The 24,885-nt window shown below is 40.6% G+C and overlaps 3 protein-coding genes across 3 annotated transcripts; all 3 read left to right on the top strand.

Annotated features, from left to right (window-relative positions):
• The first annotated feature begins 410 nt into the window (after window positions 1-410).
• On the top strand, window positions 411-5,216 carry LOC140546350 (uncharacterized). The gene is made up of 5 exons (XM_072669540.1): window positions 411-570; window positions 2,787-3,341; window positions 3,881-3,885; window positions 4,930-4,988; window positions 5,072-5,216. The coding sequence occupies exons 1-5, from the start codon at window positions 411-413 to the stop codon at window positions 5,214-5,216; spliced, it is 924 nt and encodes a 307-aa protein (XP_072525641.1).
• A 3,695-nt stretch (window positions 5,217-8,911) lies between these two features.
• On the top strand, window positions 8,912-13,228 carry LOC140546349 (uncharacterized). Its single transcript, XM_072669539.1, has 4 exons — window positions 8,912-9,062; window positions 10,807-11,445; window positions 12,907-12,997; window positions 13,081-13,228. Exons 1-4 carry the CDS (start codon window positions 8,912-8,914, stop codon window positions 13,226-13,228), a joined length of 1,029 nt encoding a protein of 342 aa, XP_072525640.1.
• A 5,067-nt stretch (window positions 13,229-18,295) lies between these two features.
• On the top strand, window positions 18,296-22,615 carry LOC140546348 (uncharacterized). The gene is made up of 5 exons (XM_072669537.1): window positions 18,296-18,455; window positions 19,818-20,372; window positions 22,007-22,131; window positions 22,284-22,390; window positions 22,474-22,615. Exons 1-5 carry the CDS (start codon window positions 18,296-18,298, stop codon window positions 22,613-22,615), a joined length of 1,089 nt encoding a protein of 362 aa, XP_072525638.1.
• Window positions 22,616-24,885: the final 2,270 nt, after the last annotated feature.

Below are 24,885 nucleotides of genomic sequence, written 5' to 3'. Positions count from 1 at the left end.
AAATGTAGACTCATCTAGCTCATCCCTATTCACCACTTTCATCCACTGAACTGTGTCTAGTCTCTATACTGTGCTTAAAGTCTACTGTTCTGTGTTTTTCACCGTGACCTAAAGGAACCTTATTTGGTTCCTCACTCAGCACTTAGGTAAGAAGCAATGACTGTAAAGTTGACTTTGACTGGATGTCTAACATGACCAATAGCTTGGATCTGCACTCATAGCTTAACCACAGGAATTAGAGGTTAGGTGACTTCCTTTTCTGACAGCAACACAACAGGAACTTCCCTATTTGATGGCTCCACATTACTTAAACCATGCTGTCCCAGTCAGACCAGCAGAGTGGTGTGGTATTTACAGGCAGTGGGGCACATTCACATTCAGTTCTTCAGTAAATCATTGACAGGTTAAAGATGTCTCAGGGTAATTCTGAAGATGTGATCTACTGTAATAATATCAACAGAGGAGAACGGGTGGAGGTGGCGGTGGACAGCTACAAAAGTGCAGACGCTAAGGTCAAAAGAGAGATTGAGGACACCAAGATAAAGAAGGACCCACAAACAAAGATCACAGGTGGGACTGAAACTCTTCTCTGTATTTCTAGAAGACATTAGTGTGAATTCTTTTAAAGAATGTTATCGTTGAGGTCTGACAAGGAGATGCTTTAAGACTGAAGCTGGACGGTCATGGGCAGTCTTGCATCCACTTTGGTGGTAGATGTTAAGAGGAAACAGTATTGTGGGAAATGGTTGGCTCATTGATTTAAATGATTAACAGTGTTTTACCCAGGGTTTGTTATGCTGATATAAGCAGAAATTAATGTAATGATGATTTCTATACCTTTTGAAACATGAGTGCAATTACATGTGCTCAATAATTTGATAATTCAAATTGATCAATTTCATAATTGATCATAAAAATAATTTTGCTGTTATCTGATTATTCATCTGGTAATGTAAACAGCATACTCTGGTGTCTTAGACTGGATTAAGACACTTTCCTCTGAACATGTCGGCTGCTTGCTGATGCCACATCAGTGGCAGTTTGTAAAGAGGCAGTGGCTGGCTTCACTTATATTGGAGGAGACACGTGTTATGTCCTTTACCCTCCTCAATGTGTCGGGAGCATTGCTAGCATGAGGGAGAGCTATGAACAGGTGGGTTAATTGGCAGTAAATTAAGGGAAAAATTAGACAAAATGAATTATTTAAAAAAAAATATATGACAAATCACTAATATATAGTAACAGCATGTGCTCTTTAAAAAACATTCTGCTAATCGACAACGAGAACATGGAGGGAAGAACCACACAAATGAACCATCACTACATTGAGCCACAGCAGTACTGCAGCACACTTTTCTGTTAATTAACACTTGCTGTAGTGTCTCTGTCAGGTTACCTTCTCACCTTCTCCTACTAAATTCCAGTGTTTTCTGTACATAGTTCAGGGTGATATGGGGATTATACTTTAGTCATCAGCCTTATTTTGAACTTTGTAAGATGCAAGAGATTTACACTATATGGACAAAAGTATTGGGACTTCTGAAATCAAGGTTATTAACAAATAAGTGTATCCTGCTTTTGTTGGAGCAACTGTCTGTACTGTCCAGGGGGAAAGGCTTTGTGGATTGAGCATTACTGTGAGGATTTCATTGCATTCAGTGACCAATTATTTCTCAGAAAACACAGTTCTTTCACTGCTCTACAGCTCTATACTATTGGCAGTTCTATTGACAGTACGTCTCTACAGGCACTGGACAAGCTGTTTGTGTGCATTGGCACATCTGTGTCAGCAACAGGTGCAACTTAAAGTAGCTGAATGCATTCATTACAATAGATGTCCACAAACATTTGGACATATAGCGTATTGTCGATTCTTTTTCTCTATAAATTCCCCCAATTAGCTAATAAGCATTTAGAAATGGTGCAAATAAGAATCCAGCACCGTAGTCAATAGAAAAGCAGAGTGCAACCTTTATTTCTGCATAAAGTATACAAAAATAAGGTGAAGACTAAGGCATTACAAATAATGCGTTAGCCTGAGACAGCCAGCACTCTCCCAAAGCAGTCTAAAAAGGATGGCTCCGTTTGGGCCTTATGTACTGTCTTTATTTTGCTGTGGCTACCCCTACGCATATTTTTTTTATTACGGTCTCACGGTTGGGTCCGCTTATATCACTGTGGAAAGCTCCTCACCCTTTAGCCCAATTACTTTTTGTACCCGCTTATGTCCTGTGTTCTCACAACTCTATTTTTTTAAAAGAGTGCTAACATCTGCAAGGGCAGTTGTGCTGACTATCACGTACTGCAGAATTTTGGGTTTTTTTCCAATCAGTTTACCTCTGATTCACCCCTGCGTAGTCTCCCAAGGGTATTAATCTTGAGTGTACAGCAATGCTGACTGTCTCAGCCATGGTCATTGTAGCAGAACACACACATAGAACATAATGTATTCTTACATCCAAATAATCCATCAGTATGCTGCTCATTTGTCCTTTATGGACCTTCAACCTGGTGGAAATACAGCAAGTGGACCTGTCAGATACATATTCAAGTAGCCTTGGAATAGCTCTGCTTCTATGATGATGGATCCCATTGCCCTCATAAACGGAACAAATCCCAAGTAAGAAAACACTGGCGAATGTCAGAAAACTGTGTAAGTAGGTTATAAGAAATTTCACCTTAAAAAGCCTAGGGCCCACACTTCCCAACCAGTTTGTACAGAAGTCCCTGTAGACAAAGTTTTAGCTACTAATGAAAAATAAACTTCCTTTCCTGTTCACGTCTAGGAGGAGACGCTCCATGGAGCAGACGCTGCAGACTGACTGCAGTGTGTCTGGGGCTGCTGTGTATTCTCCTGCTGACTGTCATCACACTGCTGTGGATCATGTTCAACAACCTGACTGCAGAAAGAGACCAGTTACACACCAGTTACACCAGCATGACTGCTGAGAGAGACCAGTTACAGACCAGTTACACCAACCTGACTAAAGAGCGAGACCAGTTACAGACCAGTTACACCAACCTGACTGCAGAGAGAAACCAGTTACATACCAGTTACACCAACCTGACTGCAGAGAGAGACCAGTTAAAGACCAATTACACCAACCTGACTGCAGAGAGAGACCAGTTACAGACCAGTTACACCAACCTGACTACAGAGAGAAATCAGTTACAGACTAGTTACAATAGCCTGACTTTAGGGAATGAACAGTTACAGAGCATTAATACCAACCTGACTGTAGAGAAAGACCAGTTACAGACCAGGTATGACAGCATGACTGCAAGGAAAGACCAGTTAAGGCTAGAGAGGGATGAAGTCTTGAGGGGGCTTTTGGTTCTTGGTAAGTGAATATTTGTTAGAACCAGTCTGTTTGACTCTCAGATCTACAGCACACATCAAAGTTAAAATTCCAGGCATTGTCCCCATCATGAAATTGTGTAGGTCCTCCTCAAGCCCCACTCCTCTTAAATGGTTTCTTCTGGTTTTCTTCTGCACACATTTCTCTACACAAGCTCTCAGTACTGTTAAGATCTGGTGATTTGGTTCTCCAAACCACCTAAACTTCCCCACTCATTAGGGTTACACTACACAGTTTTTACTCTGATATTTCCCTGGTTGGCTCTCAGTCTGAGATGACCATTGTAGAGAGATTTTTTGGCCTGCTGGTCACGTTTCAGACCATGTTTGATTTTTTTAACCAACCAAACATAACCTATTGCTGTATATTGGTTATCGACAATGTGTTGTGCTACTTACCTCCATCCCAGTGATAATGTCACAACCCAGGCATGGCCACCCACGACCTCATCCAAAGTCATTTTTCACCTTTCTCTGGTTTTAGGTCAGTGTGAATGGTGGTCGCTAATTTACATCTCTTAGGCAACGTGAGGCACGCATTTTTAGTCATGATCAGTTTGGTCCAGCAACAGGTTGAAGTCATGTAGTGGATAATCTTTAGGTATTTTTGTAAAAATCAGCAAAAATGACCTTAAAAGTTGTGTAGTGTACCAAAGCTTTAGTCCACTCCATCACCCCATACTTGCTTACAGTATGTTTTTACGTAAGATTTATGGTTGGTTTCAGGCAGAGATTAAATCCTGGAGTCTACATGAGTCTATTAAAGTCCTGGACTACACAGCAGTTTGAATAGACATTTTTAACGGAAAGTAAAACATAGGATTAGGCTTAATCCTTGTCTGGGCAACCGATCCAGCAAACACCAATTTTGAAGCAACATCTCACTTTTATTTTCTTGAAAGAAATGATGAAATGTGAATATTACACATAAGTAAACCTCATAGACTCAAACTCGGCAGTACAGCAAATGACAACTTGCTTTTAAAGCCTTCAACACTGAGACCAGGCTGTCAATCTTTATGTAGAACATAATAGCATACCTAGGAGAAGGTAGCATGGGGGGGATGACTAAACACTGGTTGTGCATGGGGGGGCAGTAGACAAATGTATTGTCCCTGGAACCAATGGGAAAGGTCTGCGTTTTACTCAAAAAGTCTATATTTCATACTATCCAATCAACTCAACTCCATTATTATAAGTCAGTTCAACTCAAAGATATGGAACATTATCCCCTAAATCAAAACAGTTGGGATACATTCTGTTTGAGCTGCAGATGCAGCCAAAGCTCACACTGTTGAGATCATGTAACTCCCTCCAAATTTCCACTTCACTGAACTAACTGAGCTGAACAGCTGACTTACAAACTGTAGTTCAACCCCCCAAAAATGTGTCAATTTGATGAGTTAAATTAAAAGAAAAAGGACGTTATCATGAGATCAAATATTTTACAGTGTAGTTTGTAAGAAAAGTAATTGATTGAATAACAATAACAATGGCGGAGGTTTAACCTACATTACGTCATAACAGTGTTTAGAACTTACCCACATGTCTCCATCTTTCCTCTGAACAAGGATGGCATCCAAACAGAGGGGGTCTGGAAATGGGTGGACGGCTCAGCACTGACCACTGAGTAAGAGACCACTGAACTGAACTCTGATCATGGTCAAGATCTAGATGTAAAATAGTGAAGATGTTGTTTATTGTGTGTTTCAGTTTCTGGGGGACGGGGGAACCCAGTATTTATCCAGATGAAGACTGTGCTATAACCGGTTCCAAGTATTCTACATCTGATACCTTAACCTGGGCTGATTATCCCTGTGGATATTCTCATTTTGCGCTCTGTGAGAAAAAGTTTTAGTGAGTGTTGGATTTGCTTTTGAGCAGAACAGCACGAGTAGCCCACTGTTTCTAAAATGTGTATTAAATGTGTGAAAACGTTTATAGAAGTTCAAAACTTGCAAGAGGCAAGCACTAAGAGCCTAAGCACTTCTTCTTGCAAGAAAGTGACCACAAAGATGGCCGAACAGCCAACCACGGCCAAGAGAGCAAGAAAGCACAACATGGCCTGATCTTCACACTGTAAAATGTATAGTTAAGCAATAGTCCAGAAATTAGCTTAATTCATTTTGTCTCATGAGTTGTTTTGTTTGCTCTAACACTTCTCAGTACTTTCATTGTCCTATATTCATTTCAGAGGAAAAAATATCAGTGCAGCTAGTAATGTAACACTGTTAAAGTTGCTAAAGTTGCTAACTAGCAAACTGACACTAGCAAGCTATGCAGATAGCAGCTATGACCTGTAAAGACACAGAGACACACTTGCTGGAAGTGATGTATAGTTTCAGTTTATGAGTAACAAGTCCTAAACTAGACTAATACCAGCCTGGTATTAGCAAGCTATCTTCCCTAGGTAGCTGTCAAACCTTGTTACTTAGCTAAAACATTTCTTAACAGCATCATAAATATCCAGGTGATCTGATATTAAATTACAGTTGTTTCTATGAAGTAGCTTCTTAACATACAGGGCCTCTAGTCTTTTCAGTCGAAAGCTTTCTTGTCAGCTACCTAAAGTTCTGCTAATATTCCTGTCAGCTTTGGGTTCTAGTGAGGCACTACTGACTGAAACAGCCTGTGAACTGAGACAGTCCATGACAGAAGACATACTAGTATGTAGCCAGCAGTATATGTCTGCATGTTCTGCACTGGATGAAAATGAAAAGGCTGATGAATAAAAGTGTTTTCTTAGTCTTTGTCTTTTGGTTAAACTTTTGATATCTAGATTTAATCATACCACTTTCTGGTTACAGTTTAACTGGCCTGGCAGGGATTTAGACACTTGACACTTGTTTAGCATAAGCCACGTTCTTGTGATCTGTCCAGACCAAGAACTGGTGCTTAGCCCCCTCCAGCCAGTGCCTCCATTCCTCCAATGCTAGTTTCACCACCAAAAGCTCCAGGACACCATAGTTTTGCTCTGTAGGTGTGAGGCAGTGTGAAAGGAAAGCACAGGGGTGCATGGTGAGTGCTGAATGGTGTGACAGCACAGCCCCAACACCAATATCAGACGCATCGACTTCTACCTAAAAGGAACATCAGGGTCTGGAAGCTGTAACATGGGAGCTGTGACTAAGTGGTGTTTGAGCTCTTCAAAAGCTTTCTGGGCTGCATTGGCCCATTGGAACTAACCAATTGTTTTCTTTGTTAGGGAGGTTAGCAGAACAGCACCTGTACAAATATTCTGAATAAAGTGTCAGATAGAATTAGTAAAGCCCAGAACACGTTGAAGCAGCCAAAGAGAAGTGGGACAAGGCCAGTTCACACCTGCTTTTGTATTAGCTGGATCCATGCTCAGCTGGCCTTTGAATACCACAAATCCAAAAAAGAAGACGGATGGCACATGGAATAGGGACCTCTCAAGCTTTACATAGAGATGGTTCTCCAGGAGTAGCTGGAGAATCCTTTTAATGTGACCCACATGTTCCTCCATAGAATGACTGTAGATGAGGATATCATCCAGGTAGACAAAAAGCATCTAGGGCCTCCCTCAAGACCTCATTGATGTATCATTGAAAGATTACCAGTACATTCATCAATCCAAAAGGTATAATGAAGTACTTGTAGTAGCCTGATTGAGTGAAGAATGCCTTCTTCTATTCTTCACCTTTTCTAACCTGAATAAGGTTGAAGGCACTGTGCAGATCCTGTTTGGTTAAGACTGAAGCCTGCTGCAGTGATTAAAAGGGCGAGGTCATGAGGGGCAGAGGGTAATAGTCTTTGATTGTAATTTTATTGTAAATTATTTAGACCCTGGTGATCTATGCAGTCATGATCTAAAGCCAGTGTATGTTGTCCTCCATGGCTTTCCCCTCTGGGGCAGAGAGGGAAAACTGTCTGCCACATGTACTGAGTACTGGTACCTACTGGTACTGGTTAATAGCACAGTCAAAAGACCAGTGAGTGGTAGAAACTGGACTTTCTGTTTACTAAAGACCTCCCTCAAGTCAATGTATTTAGAAGGGACTTCATATAATTCAGGGACACCAGGAAGTGATGGGGAGGCTGTTTGTTGGATGGGGTGGACTACCAAACAGGACTCCAGGGGCCGCAATGGGGCCGCCAGGCTGCTACTGACCATGTTAGCCAGTCAATGTGGGGGTTGTGTTCTGTGTGTTGGCCAATGTGCAATGAAAGTGGTCGAGTTTCAGAGATTCCAATAGCAATCCCAATGTCCTAGTTAGGCTGGATTCAATTAAATTGAGTCTACAAACACTCTGATGTGTTTCTCTTGGTCTGGCTCCTAGGAAATGGCAGTATTAGGAAACATCCCAAAGGTATGAGATGTGTTGGGGTCCATCACAAGTCTCCAGTCCTGTGACAGACTTTGGCTTTTCCCAATTATTCTGGACATGTTAGACGCATGTCTCCAGATTGCCCACAGTTTGCTCACAGCTCACAGTTTGAGGGAAACTTTTATCAGATCCTTGTTAGAAGAAGGAGGATCATGTGGGGCTAACTTATCTTTGACTTCCTCACCCAATCCTTGCTGGAAGGCTGCCATTTATACAGAGGAGTTCCAACTACTCTCAGTGCAAATGCGAATGCCACAGATCTTTTCCCCTGTCGTATATGTAGGAGCTGGGGCCTGACACAAGCGAGAGGGCTGCTGTTCAAAGGCTAGGGAGCATTGGAGCAGAAAGTCACAACAGCATCCTGGATCCCCATCAGATCTCTTGGTGGGGGTAAGTGTGTTTCAATCCGTGGAACAGGATCAGGGACATGTGCATGTATGGGGGGGGGGGGGGGGCAGATGTAGTCATAACTCTGCTGAGTCCAAGACTGGCTGGTGAACATAGTGATGTTCACAAAAACCCTTTGATCAGACGAACAGAAGACGGTCAGACAAGTCCATTACTATCATTAAAACAAATACTTTTTATTTGCATGGTTTTCCATATCAGTGATTCTCAACCCTGCCTGAGGGGAAGTGCTGGAACGAGTGATGGTCAGAGTGCAGACTTTAAACACGCAAATCCACAAATGCCAAGAAGGTGGCATGCTAGCACTGCTGAGGCCTTTCCAGGTTTTGTGTCTCAGTGTGTTTGTGTCTGTGTGGTACATAACAACAATGAAAGCAATGCACAGCTTCAAGTTCCTTGACATTCCTGACAGCCTCTCCTGATTCCTGGACAGCTCCTCCTTAATGAAGAAGGCTCATTAACTGCTCTACTTCCTGATAAGACTGCACACAGCCATCCTTAGCTGTTTTAAGAAGCTGATTGCCCTTCATCACCAAGGAGAAGGTGTTCAGGAACCAGGAGAGGCAGTCAGATTGCTGAAGAGATAAAGAGAGTAAAGTTGACTTTGACTGTGGATGTCCAAAATAGCCAATGGCTTGGATCTGCACTCATAGCTTACCCACAGGAATTATGGGTTAGGTAACTTCCTCTTCTGACAGCATCACAACAGGTACTTCCCTATTTGATGGCTCCACATTACTTAAACCAGTGGTGGTGTGGTATTTACAGGCAGAGGGGCTTTATAGATGTTTTAAAGATGTCTAAGGGTAATTCTGAAGATGTGATCTACTGTAATATCAACAGACGAGAGCAGGTGGAGGTGGTGAAGCATATATATGAGAATGCAGACAGTGTTAAAGGCCTTGAGGCCAAAAGAGAGATGGAGGACCTGCGCACACAAAACACAGGTGGGACTGAAACTTTTCTCTTTATTTCCAGAAGACATTAGTGTGGATTCTTTTAAATGATCTTATTGTTGAGGTCTGACAGCTCCTTCTGAAGAAGATGATTTTAGAGTGAAATGGAAATGTCTATTAGACATGAGTAGTTTAGGATCTAATTCAGACTGTGGGATCATTACTTTAACAAACAAAATAGATACTGCTGTGTGCTTGCTAGAGTGTGACGTGACATATGCAGGTGCGATGGATCACTTACAAACCAGTAGTAACTTATAATGGTGTATGTTTATACTTCTCATCCAACCACAATTAATGTGGTTGTATCCTAGTATTAAGATATCCATGGCAGAGACTCAAGAGAACTGGTGTGAAATGTCCCGACTAAGCCCCACATTTACCTTACAATAAAGCTTATTGATCACATGTCTCTGAAGTATTACAATACAGCATTACAAAACTTATAGACAACTACTCATCATATTTTCCCTCCATGAAACACATGTTAATGCTCAGTAGTAAACATAGATGCTCCTTTAATAGATCTGATTTTACTAAAATGCATTCATTTCAAATGGGCAGATCTGCAGTTGAAACAGGCAGCCTAGTGTAGCCCAACATTTTTCAACATTAACATTTTTATAGAACATTATCGTCATTATGGCTTTTAGAAAAATGCTTTTTGAGGGGAGGTGGGGTAGTGCACTATGATGCGGCCAAAGCTTTTGGTGTTTCCTTACTTTTACTTTTATACTTTAAGTAGTTTTGAAACCAATACTTTTCCACTTTTACTTGAGTAAAAAGCTGATAATTGATACTTCAAAGTTGATACTTCAATGTCTATAGAAGTCTTTTAAACCCTAGTATCTACACTTCTACCTTAGTAATGAATGTGAATTTGACACCTTTGGTAGGATGTGCTGAAATCCCTCAGAGCTCAGTATAAGTATTGAAAATTGAACCAAAAAACATGCTTTTATATTCATTCATGTCTAGGGGAAGAGTTGATCTACTATAATAATATCAACAGATGAGAGCCGGTGGAGGTGGTGAAGAATATATACGAGAGTGCAGACAGTGTTAAAGTCTTTAAGGCCAAAAGAGAGATGGAAGACACCAGAATAAAGAAGGACCTACAAACAAAGATCACAGGTGGGACTGAAACCTTTCTCTGTATTTCCAGAAGACATTCATGTGAATTCTTATAAAGGATCTTCTAGTTGAAGTCTGACGGCTCCTTCTGAAGAAGATGCTTTTAGACTGAAATGGAAACATGTATCAAACATCAGATGTCATGGGATCTAATTCAGACTGTGGAATCTAATTAAGACTGTAGTTTTACCAGGCTGTTCACCCTCAAAACAACTAAAGTTGCTTTTGAGTTTAGTAACTAAATAACTCAGAGTAGTTACTTCATAATTCACAGTATTTACAAAAATATTAATAGTTACTGAATAAATGATAGTAGATACTAAATAATTCATAGTAGCAGTTGAATAATTCTTAGCTGATACTGAATTAGTAGTTATTGATTGGTCTTAAAAGTCAAATAATAGGGGTTAAAATAAAAAGCCTAGGCTTTTTTAAAATATGTAGAGTAGTACTGGAAGCTGTGTGGCCTAATCTTGTTAGTGAAAGATATGGATGGGGCTGAAATTAGGAAGGACATGCTAAAATCTCCCAGAGCTCAAAATGTAAGTTTAACTAATAAAAAAATCAAACAAAACCTGCATTTGTATCCATTCACCTCTAGGAGGAGACGCTCCATGGAGCAGGTTCTACAGGCTGGCTGCAGTGTGTCTGGGGCTGCTGTGTGTTCTCCGGCTGACTGCCATCACACTGCTGTGGATCAAGTTCAACAACCTGACTATAGGGAAAAAAAAGTTACACACCAGTTACACCAACCTGACTGAAGAGAGAGACCAGTTACAGACCAGTTACATCAACCTGACTATAGAGAGAGACCAGTTACAGACCAGTTACACCAACCTGAATAAAGAGAGAGACCAGTTACACACCAGCTACACCAACCTGACTTTAGTGAATGAACAGTTAGAGACCAGTAACATCAACCTGACTGAAGAGAGAGACCAGTTACAGACCAGTTACATCAACCTGACTATAGAGAGAGACCAGTTACAGACCAGTTACACCAACCTGAATAAAGAGAGAGACCAGTTACACATCAGCTACACCAACCTGACTTTAGTGAATGAACAGTTAGAGACCAGTAACATCAACCTGACTGCAGAGAGAAACCAGTTACATACCAGTTACATTAACCTAACTGTAGAGAGAGACCAGTTACAGACCATGTATGACAGCATGACTGCAATGAAAGATCAGTTACAGATACAGAGAGATGAAGTCTTGAGGGGGCTTTTGGTTCTAGGTAAGTGAATATTTGTTAGAATCAATCTGTATGAATCTCAGATCTACAGTACACGTGCAAGTTAAGAAGTTCATGGCATAGTCACCATCAAGCCTCACATTGTCATAATGGTTTCTTCAAATTATCTAAATTGAGTCCACACCTTCTGCAGTGGTTGGAGTTTTCTTCCGCACACATTTCCCAACACAGTCCGACAAGCTTTCACTGCTGTTAAGATTCTGTGACTGGGTACCACATGAACGTCCTCACTCCTTAGTCCACTTTATCACTCCACACTTGCACTGTCTTGTTGGCATTGGATGTTTTTGATGGTTATTCACCTCCTTTAAACACATCCAGAACATTGCAGAACACACAGCATGAGCTTCTGAGCAATTTATAGAACAGAAGAACAGGGGCACTCTTACAGTCTCTTCTAACAAAGCGGGGGTGAGAAATTTAGAGCGATTAACACACAAATGTGTAATTGTTTATCAAAGAGCTTCTTAAACCCTTTTACGAATGACGTTCTTGACTCCTCCCACAAAATAGTATGCTCAGTGGACATTGATTCAACTCAGTCAAAAACACAGTAGGTCTTTGTCATGTTGAAGATTTTATTACTTTTATTTCTATTTTTGGTGACACTATTTTGGAGTGGTCCTTTGTGGATGGTTAATAAATACTATCAGTAACATATCAACAGTAGCTATATCAGTGCAGTAGCAGCAGTAGAGGGTCTAAATAAATGGAGGTGAATATGCATTAACGCCTCAAGTCAAAACCTAATCCTAACCTTAACCTCAACCTCAACCCAAAACCAAATCCTAACCCTCATTCTGGCTCTTAGCCTAACCCTAAACTCAACCCAAAACCTAATCCTAACCCACATCCTGGACCTAATCAGACCTTAACCACAACCCAAAACCTAATCCTAACCCTCATCCTGGCCCTAATTAGACCTTAACCACAACCCAAAACATGACCCTAACCCCCAAAATGACCTACCCTAACCTTAACCTCAACCCAAACCCTAACCCTCACCCTAACCTACCCTAACCTTACCCTTAATCCAAAAACCAAACCCTAACCCACATCCTGACCCTAATTCTGTACGTAACTGAAAGAAAACCAGCCATCGCTACTAAGGTTATCTATTATAGCCAGGAAAATGAACTAGCGACACATTCACACAGGTACTGACTGAAGTTTAACTATGTAGCTCCGGTACTTTATAGGAAGTCTATAGAAAGTGTTTAGAACTTACCCACATGTCTCCATCTTTCCTCTGAACAAGGATGGAATTACTTCAGCTCCAGTACTGTCAAAGTAAAGGAGCAGACCTGGTGATCATAAATAGCAGAGAGGAACAGGTGAGAGAGAGAGAGAGAGAGAGAGAGAGAGAGAGAGAGAGAGAGAGATGGCCATTCTTACCCTGTTTCTCTTTATACTGTGCTCCACAATCACACTATATCAATACAGCATTCACCAGAACTGAAGCTTGGATTGGTCTGACGGACATCCAAACAGAGGGGGTCTGGAAATGGGTGGACGGCTCAGCACTGACCACTGGGTAAGAGACCACTGAACTGAACTCTGATCATGGTCAAGGTCTAGATGTGAAATAGTGAAGATGTTCATTATTGTGTGTTTCAGGTACTGGTTGATGGGGGAACCCAATAATTTTGCAAACAATGAAGACTGTGCTTTAACTGGCTCTTTTTATTCTACATCTAGTAATTCAACCTGGTTTGATTATCCCTGTGGACGTTCTAATTTTGCACTCTGTAAGAAAAAGTTTTAGTGAGTGTTAGATTTGCTTTTGAGCAAAACAGCATGAGTAGCCCAGATTTCATTTCTAAATATATGTATTAAAAGCATCAGTTACATTTGTCTTAGTTTTTTTTATGTAAGCTTTTTGCTTTGCTCTAACACTACTTTCACTGTCCTATATTAATTTCATATGAGAAAATAACAATGTCACTAGTAATGTAACGCTGCTAACCTAGATACCATTAATCTAGCCTAATCTACACTAATACCAGCTTGGTATTAGCAAGCTAACTTCATTAGCTAGAGGCAGGTAACTTCACTGCCAAACCTTGTTGTTTAGCTAACAAAATGTTCCTCAACAGTATCATAAATATCCAGGCTATCTGACATTAAATTACAGATGTTTTTATGAAGTAGTTTCTTAACATACAGGGCCTCTAGTCTTTTGAAAGCTTTCTTGTCAGCTAGCTAAAGTTCTGCTAATTGTTCTGTCAGTTTTGGGTTCTAGTGAGGCACTACTGACTGAAACAGCCTGTGAACTGAGACGGTCCATGTGTCTGTCGTATGACAGAGGACATACTAGTATGTAGCCAGCAGTATGTATCTGTATGTTCAGCACTGGATAAAAATGAAAAAGCTGATGAATAAAAGTGTTTTCTCTTAAAAGTCTTTGTCTTTTCGCTAAACATTTGATATCTAGCTCTAATTATTTTCTCAGCTCAATAAGTACACTGAAAATGTGGTTCTCAGTTTTCTGTCTAATATACATTTCTTAGGCCAGATTTATTATAATGAATTAATTTTAATAATTTCACTTCAGTAAAGTAGGATTTAGTCACTAGCAGAATATTCATCAGTAAAATGTGGTATAAAATTAGAAGTGCTGCTGTAATCAGTTATTTTTACAGTGTCGTTTGGAAGGGTGGCTTAGGCCCTGTTTACAGTGGTCATAAAGATACATTGTTGTTCATGTCTGGCTTTTCACTGTGAAAGTATCCTGGCTGAGCACTTCCCTCTGCTTTTAATAATAAACTCTATGTTTAAATTAACCTTAATTAACCAAATGTTACACTAGGGATGTAGCTATATACTGGTATGGTAATCAGTATTGTGTTAAAGCGGTGGTCAGCTGATGGTTGTGGTTCAGTTGATTCCTGCCAATCTGGGTTCCCTTGTCCACTGACAAGCTTAGCTAAGCTTTTGTTAAAAATAAATTGTTTTTGTTGTTTTCAGCTAGTTCCAAAGTCTGCTTCCTTAATCTTCTTTAAATGAGGGTCTAAGGAAAAGTAAATAATAAAGTACACAATGCTGTTAAAAAGAATTTGCCATTTTAATGTGTTGGATCATGCAGCTTATTTTAATCTAAGATACAAACAATGTGAGTAAAGACACAAGAAGGTGCGTTGGGTTTCACTAGACACACAGAGGCATAATTAATACCAGATCTGTTGAATCTACCCAGCTAACATGCTCATATGGGGCCCTGTATGAGTAGTAGCACATGATAGCCAGGTTCTACAGAGATTCAGTTACAGATATGAAACAACTTTTGGAACTGGCTACAAAGCCTCTTTTAAGGCTCTGAGACTCCGGTGAACCACAGTGAGAGCTATTTTCCACAAATGGATGACTCATCCAGGATCTCACAAAAGAACCCAGACCAACATCCGAACATCTGAACTTGCTGGCCTTTCCTCGGTTTAGGTCAATGTACAGGATTCAACAATAATAAAGACACTGGGTAAAACCGATTAATCCTTGACCTAATATGATGAGGAATAAAAGAATGACTGAATAAATGAATTAATGAATGAATAAAGGATTTAGTGACTAGTGCCCTGTGCTGGATATACATGTATTGCAGCTCTTTCCTGTTAAAGGATCTTAATGTTAGAATCTTGCCTCAGTTTCACAGAACAGATCTCCAAAAGGCACAAAGTTAAAGATCAAGGTTGCTCAATTCATAATGTAATTAGAAAATAACAGTGAACACGAGTTGTGGATGTCAAGTTGAGGTCTGAAAGACCAAGAAATGGGAGTTGGGGCAGGTATGGGAGTTGAATTAGGTATCACAAATGAAGTAAGATAAAAGCTGTCTTAGAGGCCTAAAATTCACCCAATACAAATTAAGAAGTGCTCTAATGTGAAATAAGGTAAATACCCTCTATAAGCCAAAGGGTTCAGATCTCTATAAAGCAAACCAAGGGCAGCTGTATCAGGAAAAAACAGTAAACGGTCTGAGGAAGAAACAGTAGGAGGAAGTAAAACTCAAAAGGGAAGTCTACACTGGAAAGTAGAATCAGGATATATATGAACAAAAAACACACACATGGACAAAATTGTTGGTACCCCTCGATTAATAAAAGAAAAACCCACAATGGTCAAAAAATAACTTGAATCTGACAAAAGTAATAATAAACAGAAATTCTATAAAAAAAATGAACAAATGAAAATCCGACATTGATTTTGAACCATGCTTCAACAGAATTATTTAATAAAAAATAAACTCATACAATAGGCCTTGACAAAAATGATGGTAATCTTAACTTTAAATTTTGTTGCACAAACTTTTGAGGCAATCACTGCAATCAAATGATTCCTGTAACTGTCAATGAGACTTCTGCACCTCTCAGCAGGTATTTTGGCCCACTCCTCAGGAGCAAACTGCTCCAGTTGTCTCACGTTTGAAGGGTGCCTTTTCCAAATGGCTCAGGGCTCATAGAAGGCCACATCAGAATAATCCAAAGTCTTAAGCATTTAAGAATTATCCTGTTGCAAGACCCATGACCTGCGACTGAAACCAAGCTTTCTGACACTGGGCAGCACATTTCTCTATAGAATCCCTTGATAGTCTTGAGATTTCACTGCACACTGCACAGATTCAAGACACTCTGTGCCAGATGCAGCAAAGCAGCCCCAAAACATAACAGAGCCTCCTCCATGCTTCACAGTAGGGACAGTGTTCTTTTCTTGATATGCTTAATTTTTCCATCTATGAACATAGAGCTGATGTGCCTTTGCAAAAAGTTCCATCTATCCATGGGACATTCTCCCAGAAGCTTTGGGGCTTGTCAACATTAGTTGGCAAATTCTGCAAAGTCTGGCTTTTTTATGATTTGTTTTCAACAATGTGTCTGCCTTGGTCTTCTCCCATGAAAACCACTTTGGCTCAAATAATGATGGATGGTGCGATCTGACACTGATGTTCCTTGAACTTGAAGTTCACCTTTAATTTCTTCAGAAGTTTTTCTGGGTTCTTTTGTTACCATTCATATTTTCCGTCTCTTTGAATTGTTATCAACAGTCCCATGGATCGTAAATTTCTGAATAATATGTGCAACTGTAGTCACAGGAACATTAAGCTGTTCTCATAACCTTTACCTTTAGCATGCTTGTCTATAATTTTCTTTCTAAACTCCTGAGAAGCCAATTCTTTTACCACTCCTATGCTGATGACACTCAATGCATCCTTTCTTCCCTACCGTTTGACACACAGGTTTCTACCCGCATCTCACCATGTCTCGCAGACGTCTTTTCTTGGATGGCAGCTCACCACCCCAAACCCCAGCAAGACAGAGCTGCTATACATCCCGGGAACTGCTGGACTTTAAAACGATCTTGCCATCTCCTTTGAGAACTCACTGGTCACTTCTTCTACAGAAGCTCGAAGCCTTGGTGTAGTCTTGGATGATCAGTTATCGTTCTCAAGTCATGTTGTCTAACTTGGTCATGCCTGTACAATATCCAGAGAATTCGACCCTTCCTCTCTAAAGAAGCCACCCAGGTGCTTGTTCAGTCTCTCGTCACTTCAAGACTTGATTACTGCAACTCTCTTCTGGCTGGTCTCCCTTTGTGCCCCATCAGGCCCCTGCAACTTATCCATGCAGTTAACTTAATGCAGTGGCACGGGTCGTCTTCAGCGTTTCTAAGTTCAGCCATGTCACTCCACTGCTGTGTTCTCTTCACTGGATTTCTGTAGCTGCTGCCTGCATCAGATTCAAAACCCTGATGCTGGTCTACAAAGCCCAGACTGGACCAGTCCCTTCATACTTGATGGCAATGGTCAAAAGCCAATTTACACCAAGAGCCCTTAGAGCTTCGAGTATGGCTCAGCTTGACCCGCCGTCCCGTAAGATCTACGGAAGACAAGCATCTAGACTTTTTTCTGTCCTGCACCAAAGTGGTGAAACGAACTTCCCCTGGGTATCAGAGAGCAGACTCACTTGCTGTCTTCAAACACAGAGTGAAGACCTACCTCTTCCGAGAGTACTTGGGCAAGGTGTAGGAGTATTATGGTCTCCATATTGACTCCATATTGAGTTTAGTAGTGTCTAAGCTTTAAAGCTTTTTGAATTGTATTCCATTCAAACTAGCTAAGGTTATTCTTAATTAAATAGTGAAGAACTTTTGAAAGTCGCTCTGGATAAGAGGGTGCAAATGTAAATGTAAATGTAGACTCATCTAGCTAATCCCTGTTCACCACTTTCATCCACTGTACTCTGTCTAGAGTAGGCTCTATACTGTGCTTAAAGTCTACTGTACCGTGTTTTTCACTGTGACCTGAAGAAACCTTTTTTGGTACCTCACTCAGCACTTCTTTGGTGAGAAGCAATGACAGTAAAGTTGACTTTGACTGTGGATGTCTAACATGACCAATAGCTTGGATCTGCACTCATAGCTTAACCACAGGAATTAGACATTTACATTTATGGCATTTAGCTGACGCTCTTATCCAGAGCGACTTACAAGGTTACTCATACTACACAGGTGGGCCAATGTAGTGTTAGGAATCTTGCCCAAAAACTCTTATTGGTGTAGCGCAGCATGGTCATCCAGACTGGGAATCGAACCCCAGCCCCATGGTGTGGTGGCCCAGGGAGTAGTGTTATCTGTTGCGCCACACCATCCACTATTAGAGTTAGGTGACCTGAACGACTTCCTTTTTCTGACAGCAACACAACAAGAACTTCCCTATTTGATGGCTCCACATTACTTAAACCACACTGTTCCAGTCAGACCAGCAGAGTGGTGTGGTATTTACAGGTAGTGGGGCACATACCCACATTCAGTGCTTCAGTAAATCATTGACAGGTTAAAGATGTCTCAGGGTAATTCTGAAGATGTGATCTACTGTAATAATATTAACAGAGGAGAACGGGTAGAGGTGGCGGTGGACATTTACGAGGGTGCAGATGGTAAGGCCAAAAGAGAGATGGAGGACACCAGGATACAGAAGGACCTACAAAGAAAAATCACAGGTGGGACAGAAACTTTTCTCTGTATTTCTTGAAGACATTAGTGTGAATTCTTTTGAAGAATCTTATTGTTGAGGTCTAACAGCTTCTTCTGAAGAAGCTTTTAGACTGAAATGGAAATGTCTATCAAACATCTGTGGTTTAGGATCTAATTCAGACTTCCACAGCTGGACGATCATGGGCAGTCTTGCATCCATTATGTTTTGGTGGTAGATTGAAAAATCTTTATTACAGCAGGCCAAAGAGAGAGAGAGAGAGAGAGAGAGAGAGAGAGAGCTCTTGTCCTTCAGATCTCTTGTCCTTCAGAAATGACTGTGATGTTAAGAGGAAACAGTATTGTGGGAACTGGTTGGCTCATTGATTTAAATGAGGATTAGCAGTGGTTTTACCGTGACTTTGTTATGCTGATAGATCACTTTAACAGCGTAGTAAAAAACAGAAATTAATTTAATGATGATTTCTATACCTGATAATGATGAGTTCAGTTACATGTGTTCAATAATTTGATCATAATCAGACTTCTGCTGTTATCTGATTAATTATCTGGTAATGTAAACAGCATCCTCTGGTTTCTTAGACTGGATTAAGACACTTTCCTCTGAACATGTCGGCTGCTTGCTGATGCCACATCAGTGTCAGTTTGTAAAGAGGTGGGTTTTATGGGGATTATACTTTAGTCATCAGCCTCATTTTGAACTTTGTGAGATGCAAGCGATTTGCACTATATGGACAAAAGTATTGGGACTTCTGAAATCAAGTTGACCATCATTCAGTGACCAACCATTTTTCAGAAAACACAGTTCTTCCACTGCTCCACAGCTCAATACTATTGGTAGTTCTATTGACAGTACTTCTCTACATGCACTGGACAAGCTGTTTGTGTGCATTGGCACGTGTCAGCAACTGGTGCAACTTAAAGTAGCTGAATGCATTCATTACAAGGGATGTCCACAAACATTTGGACATATAGCATATGCTGCTCATTTGTCCTCTATGGACCTTCAACCTGGTGGGAATTCAGCAAATGGACCTGTCAGATACATTTTCAAGTAGCCTTGGAATAGCTCTGCTCTTATGATGATGGATCATGATTTCCCTCATAAACTGAACAAATCCCAAGTAAGAAAACACTGGAGAATGTCAGAAAACTGTGTAAGTAGGTTTCAATTTCACCTTAAAAAGTCTAGGGCACACACTTCTATTATCAGAGCCCCACCAGTTTGAACAGAAGTCCCTGTAGTTACTGCAGAGTAATGCGCTTTAGTGTGTAACAAGCCTTTCTGCCTTCTCCCTCAGAGTGTCTAGTGCTCAGAGTTTTAGTTACTAATGAAAATTAAACTTCCTTAAACTTATTTTCACATCTAGGAGGAGACGCTTCATGGAGCAGATGCTGCAGACTGACTGCAGTGTGTCTGGGGCTGCTGTGTGTTCTCCTGCTGACTGCCATCACACTGCTGTGGATCATGTTCAACAACCTGACTGCAGAGAGAGACCAGTTACACACCAGTAACACCAACCTGACTGCAGAGAGAGACCAGTTACAGACCAATAACACCAACCTGACTGCAGAGAGAAACCAGTTACACATCAGTAACACCAACCTGACTACACAAAGAGACCAGTTACAGACCAATTACACAGGCCTGACAAGAGACAGAAACCAGTTACAAAGCAGTTACAGCAGCCTGACAAAAGAGAAAGACCAGTTACAGACCAGTTACACCAACCTCACTAAAGAGAAAATTCAGTTACAGTCCAGTTACAATAGCCTGACTTTAGTGAATGAACAGTTACAGACCATTTATACCAACCTGACTGTAGAGAAAGACCAGTTACAGACCAGATATGATAGCATGACTGCAAGGAAAGACCAGTTACAGATAGCAAGACAGGAAGTCTTGAGGGGGCTTTCGGCTCTTGGTAAGTGAATAGTTTGACTCTCAGATCTACAGCACCTACTATCAGAGTTACAATTCCTGGCATTGTCCCCATCATGAAATTGTGTAGGTCCTCCTGAAGCCCCACTCCACTTTAATGGTTTCTTTAAATGAACTAAATTGAGTCCACACCTTCTTCAGTGGTTGGAGTTTTCTTCTGCACACATTTCCCCACACAAGCTCTCAGTACTGTTAAGATCTGGTGATTTGGTTCTCCAAGACCACCTGAACTTCCCCACTCCTTAGCGTTACACTACACAAATTTTACAATGATTTTTCCCTGGTTGACTCTTGTCTGCTGACTTTTCGACAGTCTGAGCTGACAGTTGTAGAGAGATTTTTGGCCTGCTGATCGCGTTTCAGACCATGTTTGATTTTTTTTAACCGACTGAGCGTAACCTATTGGTGTATATTGGTCATCGACTTAGTCTGAACAAGTACCGCCTATATCAGAAGAAAACTGAGCATGAAAAGTGCAGTTTTTACACCTTGCTACTCACCTCCAACCCAGTGATAATGTCACAACCCAGCCATGGCCACCCACGACCTCATCCAAAGCCATTTTTACCCTTTCTTTGGTTTTAGGTCAATGTGAAAGGTGGTTGCTAATCTGCATCTCTTAAGCAATGTGAGACACACATTTTTGAGTCATGTTCAGTTTGGTCCAGCAACAGGTTGAAGTCATGTAGTGGATGATCTTTAGGTATTTTTGTTAAAATCAGCAAAAACAACCTCAAAAGTTGTGTAGTGTACCAAAGCTTTAGTCCACTCAAGTCCACTTATGTTTGGTTTCTTGATCAGGGATTAAATCTAGTCCTGGAATACACAGCAGTTTGAATGGAGGTTTTTAATGCAAAGTAAATCATAGTCCAGGATTAGGCTTAATCTTTGTTTGTGCAACGGATCCAACAAACACCAATTTGGAAGCAACATCTCACTTTTATTTTCTTGGATGAAATGATGAAATATGAACATTACACATAAGTACATACTATAACTTAACCTCATAGACTGAAACTCGGCAGCACAGCAAATGACAACTTGTTTTTACAGCCTTCAACACTGAGACCAGGCTGTCAATCTTTATGTAGAACATAATAGCATACCTAAGAGAAGGTAGCATGGGGGGAATGACTAAACACTGGTTGTGCATGGGGGGACAGTATACAAATGGATAGTCCCAGGAATCAATGGGAAAGGTCTGAGTTTTACTCAAAAAGTCTACATTGCATACTATCCAATCAACTCAACTCCATTATTATAAGTCAATTTAATTCAAAGATATAGAAAATATTCACATAACCCAAAACAGTTGGGATACATCCCGTTTGAGCTGCAGACATAGCGAAAGCTCACACTGTGGAGTTCATGTCACTCCCTCCAAATTTCAACTCACTGACAACTCACAAACTGTAGTTCAACCCCCCAAAAATGTGTTAATTTGATGAGTTAAATTAAATGAAAAAGGACGTTATCATGAGATCAAATATTTTACAGTGTAGTTTGTAAGAACAAGAAGATTGAATAACAATGCTGTCATGACGGAGGTTGAACCTACAGGACTTCATAACAGTGTTTAGAACTTACCCACATGTCTCCATCTTTCCTCTGAACAAGGATGGCGTTACTTCAACTCCAGTCTTTACTCCATCACTACTGTGAAAAAGACCTGGAGTCAGAGCCAACTGGACTGTCAAAGTAAAGGAGCAGACCTGGTGATCATAAACAGCAGAGAGGAACAGGTGAGAGAAACAGAGAGAAAAGGAGAGAATATGAAAAAGAGAGAGAGAGAGAGATAGAATATAAGAGAGAGAGAGAGAGAGAGAGAGAGAAGGAGAGAGAGAGAGAGAAAGAGAGAGATGTTCATTCTTTATACTGTTCTCCACAATCACAGGACTATATCAATACAGCATTAGATGGAATTGAAGCTTGGATTGGTCTGACGGACATCCAAACAGAAGGGGTCTGGAAATGGGTGGATGACTCAGCACTGACCACTGGGTAAGAGACCGCTGAACTGAACACTGATCATGGTCAAAGTCTAGATGTGAAATAGTGAAGATGTTCATTATTGTGTGTTTCAGGTACTGGTTGGGAGGGGAACCCAATAATTTTGCAAACAATGAAGACTGTGCTTCAGATATCTCTTCATATTCTAGTAATTCAACCTGGGTTGATAGTCCCTGTGGACGTTCTCATTTTGCGCTCTGTGAGAAAAAGCTTTAGTGAGTGTTGGATTTGCTTTTGAGCAGAACAGCAGGAGTAGACCAGATTTAATTTCTAAATTTGTGTATTAAAAGCCTCAGTTACCAAAACAGTGCTTGCTGCTTTCTGTTTGATGTGAAAATGCTTAGATTCACCTCTTATTGCAAGGAAGTGACCACAAGGATGGTTGAACAGCCAACCACTGCTGTTCTTCACACTGTAAAATATACAATTAAGCAACAATTTGACAAATCTTTTGTCAAATTCACGTTCTGTAGAAGTGAAGCCAGAACTGTATGCCATGTCAAATTTACAACCATAGTCTGTGCAGTAGAGACCAGAGGCAAGAGCCAGACTCTTCTACTCATTTGGAAGCATGTCTCAGACCATCTTCATTGAGTTTACAGAGCAGCCTAAAGGACCAGAAGCAGAGCGGATTTCCATTCCCATCAATTTACAGCACCGGAGCTCAGCTCTGTCTGCTTTGTTTACCATTGTATACTGTGGTACTACCGAGTCCAGCACGTCTAACTGCTCTAACGCTAGCTGGCTGGCTAACAACTAATTTACATTGGCCAATTTTCCACCAGAATCAGACTTACTGAGTGTCTGTTAATGCTACCAACAGCGCAGCACCACATGATTAAACAATGTTGGGATTAGAATGACAGTTTAGCATTGCAAAATGAAATTTAAAATAGGCTGTTTCGTTATGGAGCTACACTATACTGCAACTGTGAATTTCCCCACTGCGGGACTAATAAAGGACTATCTTATCTCAACCAGCCAGTGGAGGCGCTACACCTGTGCTGGCTCGACATTTGAGAGATGTTACACTGTCCATGTTTTCTGTGGTCATTTGGTTAAACTGTATGAATTCTTTGTTACTTCAGTGATTAAACATGATATCTCAAGTTCTGTGATCAAACATTACTCTGGGGTGAAGTTGGAGAGCTGTGTCTCGCCTTGCGGATCGGGTGTGGAGAGCTGGAGCAACTGGAAACTGCTAAATCTGCCCACCTTCACCAACTACTGAAATTAGATTCATTATTTTTGTTCTTTGAGCTGTTTGCTTTGCTCTAATACTACATTAACTGTTTTCATTTTAGGATGAGAAAGAAACCATGTGGCTTGCTTATTATTTTTACTAACCATTTGCTAGTAGGCTAATGCTAGCGAGCTAGGTAACCTGTTAGGACACAGGGAAACTCTTTATTGCTGAAATGGCTTTGGATATATTGCTAATGTGAGTTAGCTGGTTGTTAGAACATTTTACTTTAGTTTATGGGTAGCAGGACCTAGGCCTGGTACTAGCAAGCTAACCTCACTAGCTAGCTGCCAAACCTTGTTGTTTAGCTAAAATACATTTTTAATAGTACTCAGAAATATTGTGGCATATTAAAGCTGTTTTCCATTTGAACTGGGATGTCAGATTTGAACTGGAACTGGAACAAGCAGATTTCCTACTCAGAAAGTCAGGAGAGTCACAATAAGCCAGAGTTCAAAATCCAAGATGGCCACACTGTACAGCAGTTATACAGTGTTCTGTCCAACTTCTATCGGTGGACGTGTTTCTATAACAGATGCACAAAATACTGTATAATGCATAGCCAGGGACAATGCTAACAATGCTAACCTGGGACATAATAAGTGGGATGTGATCAGCATTTTAATACACTGTTTCTGTCGTATCACAGAGGGCATACTGGTAGTATGTATGCATAGTACATGTGTTCGGCAATGGTGACAATTAAAAGAATGATAAATAAGAGCTGAAATTTATCAGATATCTGGTTACAACAGACCTTTTGAGTTTGCAGTATTTAAGTGTGTTAATCAGCTAAACAAGCACATTGTTGCTTTCAGCTAAATTTGAGCACTGTCTAATATACATTTCTTAGTTAGCTCAGTTGTATCATGTTGAACTACAGTTTCTGAAGCTGCTGGTTCTTATTGATTGGCTCAGTTTCACTTCAGTAAAGTAAAATTTAGTCACTAGCAGATTAGCGAATATTGAAGTGCATAAAAAGTGTTCAGAAAGATACATTGTTGTTTACATCTGGATTTTCAATGTGAAAGCATGCAAAGCAAGCTGACTACTTCCATCCCTGTGCTTTAAATAATGAACACTATGTTTAAAGGCCCTTTGTTAGCCAAAGGTTACACTAGGGATGTAGCTGAATACTGGTATGGTAATCAGTATTGTGTTCAAGCGGTAGTGATCAGCTGATGGTTGTGGTTTAGTTGATTCATCTTGTCCACTGGCAAATTTAGCTAAGCTTTTTTTTACA

This window comes from Salminus brasiliensis, chromosome 24 (genome assembly GCF_030463535.1).
Source record: "Salminus brasiliensis chromosome 24, fSalBra1.hap2, whole genome shotgun sequence".
Taxonomy (NCBI): domain Eukaryota; kingdom Metazoa; phylum Chordata; class Actinopteri; order Characiformes; family Bryconidae; genus Salminus; species Salminus brasiliensis.
The sequence above is the reverse complement of the archived record's forward strand: the minus strand, read 5'-3'. Positions and strand labels throughout refer to the sequence as shown.

What these genes read in the sequence shown, in the direction of transcription:
- LOC140546348 (XM_072669537.1), top strand. Translation starts at nt 18,296, where the DNA reads ATGTCTCAGGGTAATTCTGAAGATGTGATCTACTGTAATAATATTAAC. An exon ending in TAAACAGCAGAGAGGAACAG is followed by an intron (nt 22,132 to 22,283) that starts GTGAGAGAAACA and finishes CCACAATCACAG; the next exon opens with GACTATATCAATACAGCATT. An exon ending in GACTCAGCACTGACCACTGG is followed by an intron (nt 22,391 to 22,473) that starts GTAAGAGACCGC and finishes TGTGTGTTTCAG; the next exon opens with GTACTGGTTGGGAGGGGAAC.
- LOC140546349 (XM_072669539.1), top strand. Translation starts at nt 8,912, where the DNA reads ATGTCTAAGGGTAATTCTGAAGATGTGATCTACTGTAATATCAACAGA. An exon ending in CCTGCGCACACAAAACACAG is followed by an intron (nt 9,063 to 10,806) that starts GTGGGACTGAAA and finishes ATTCACCTCTAG; the next exon opens with GAGGAGACGCTCCATGGAGC. An exon ending in GGCTCAGCACTGACCACTGG is followed by an intron (nt 12,998 to 13,080) that starts GTAAGAGACCAC and finishes TGTGTGTTTCAG; the next exon opens with GTACTGGTTGATGGGGGAAC.
- LOC140546350 (XM_072669540.1), top strand. Translation starts at nt 411, where the DNA reads ATGTCTCAGGGTAATTCTGAAGATGTGATCTACTGTAATAATATCAAC. An exon ending in CCCACAAACAAAGATCACAG is followed by an intron (nt 571 to 2,786) that starts GTGGGACTGAAA and finishes GTTCACGTCTAG; the next exon opens with GAGGAGACGCTCCATGGAGC. An exon ending in GGCTCAGCACTGACCACTGA is followed by an intron (nt 4,989 to 5,071) that starts GTAAGAGACCAC and finishes TGTGTGTTTCAG; the next exon opens with TTTCTGGGGGACGGGGGAAC.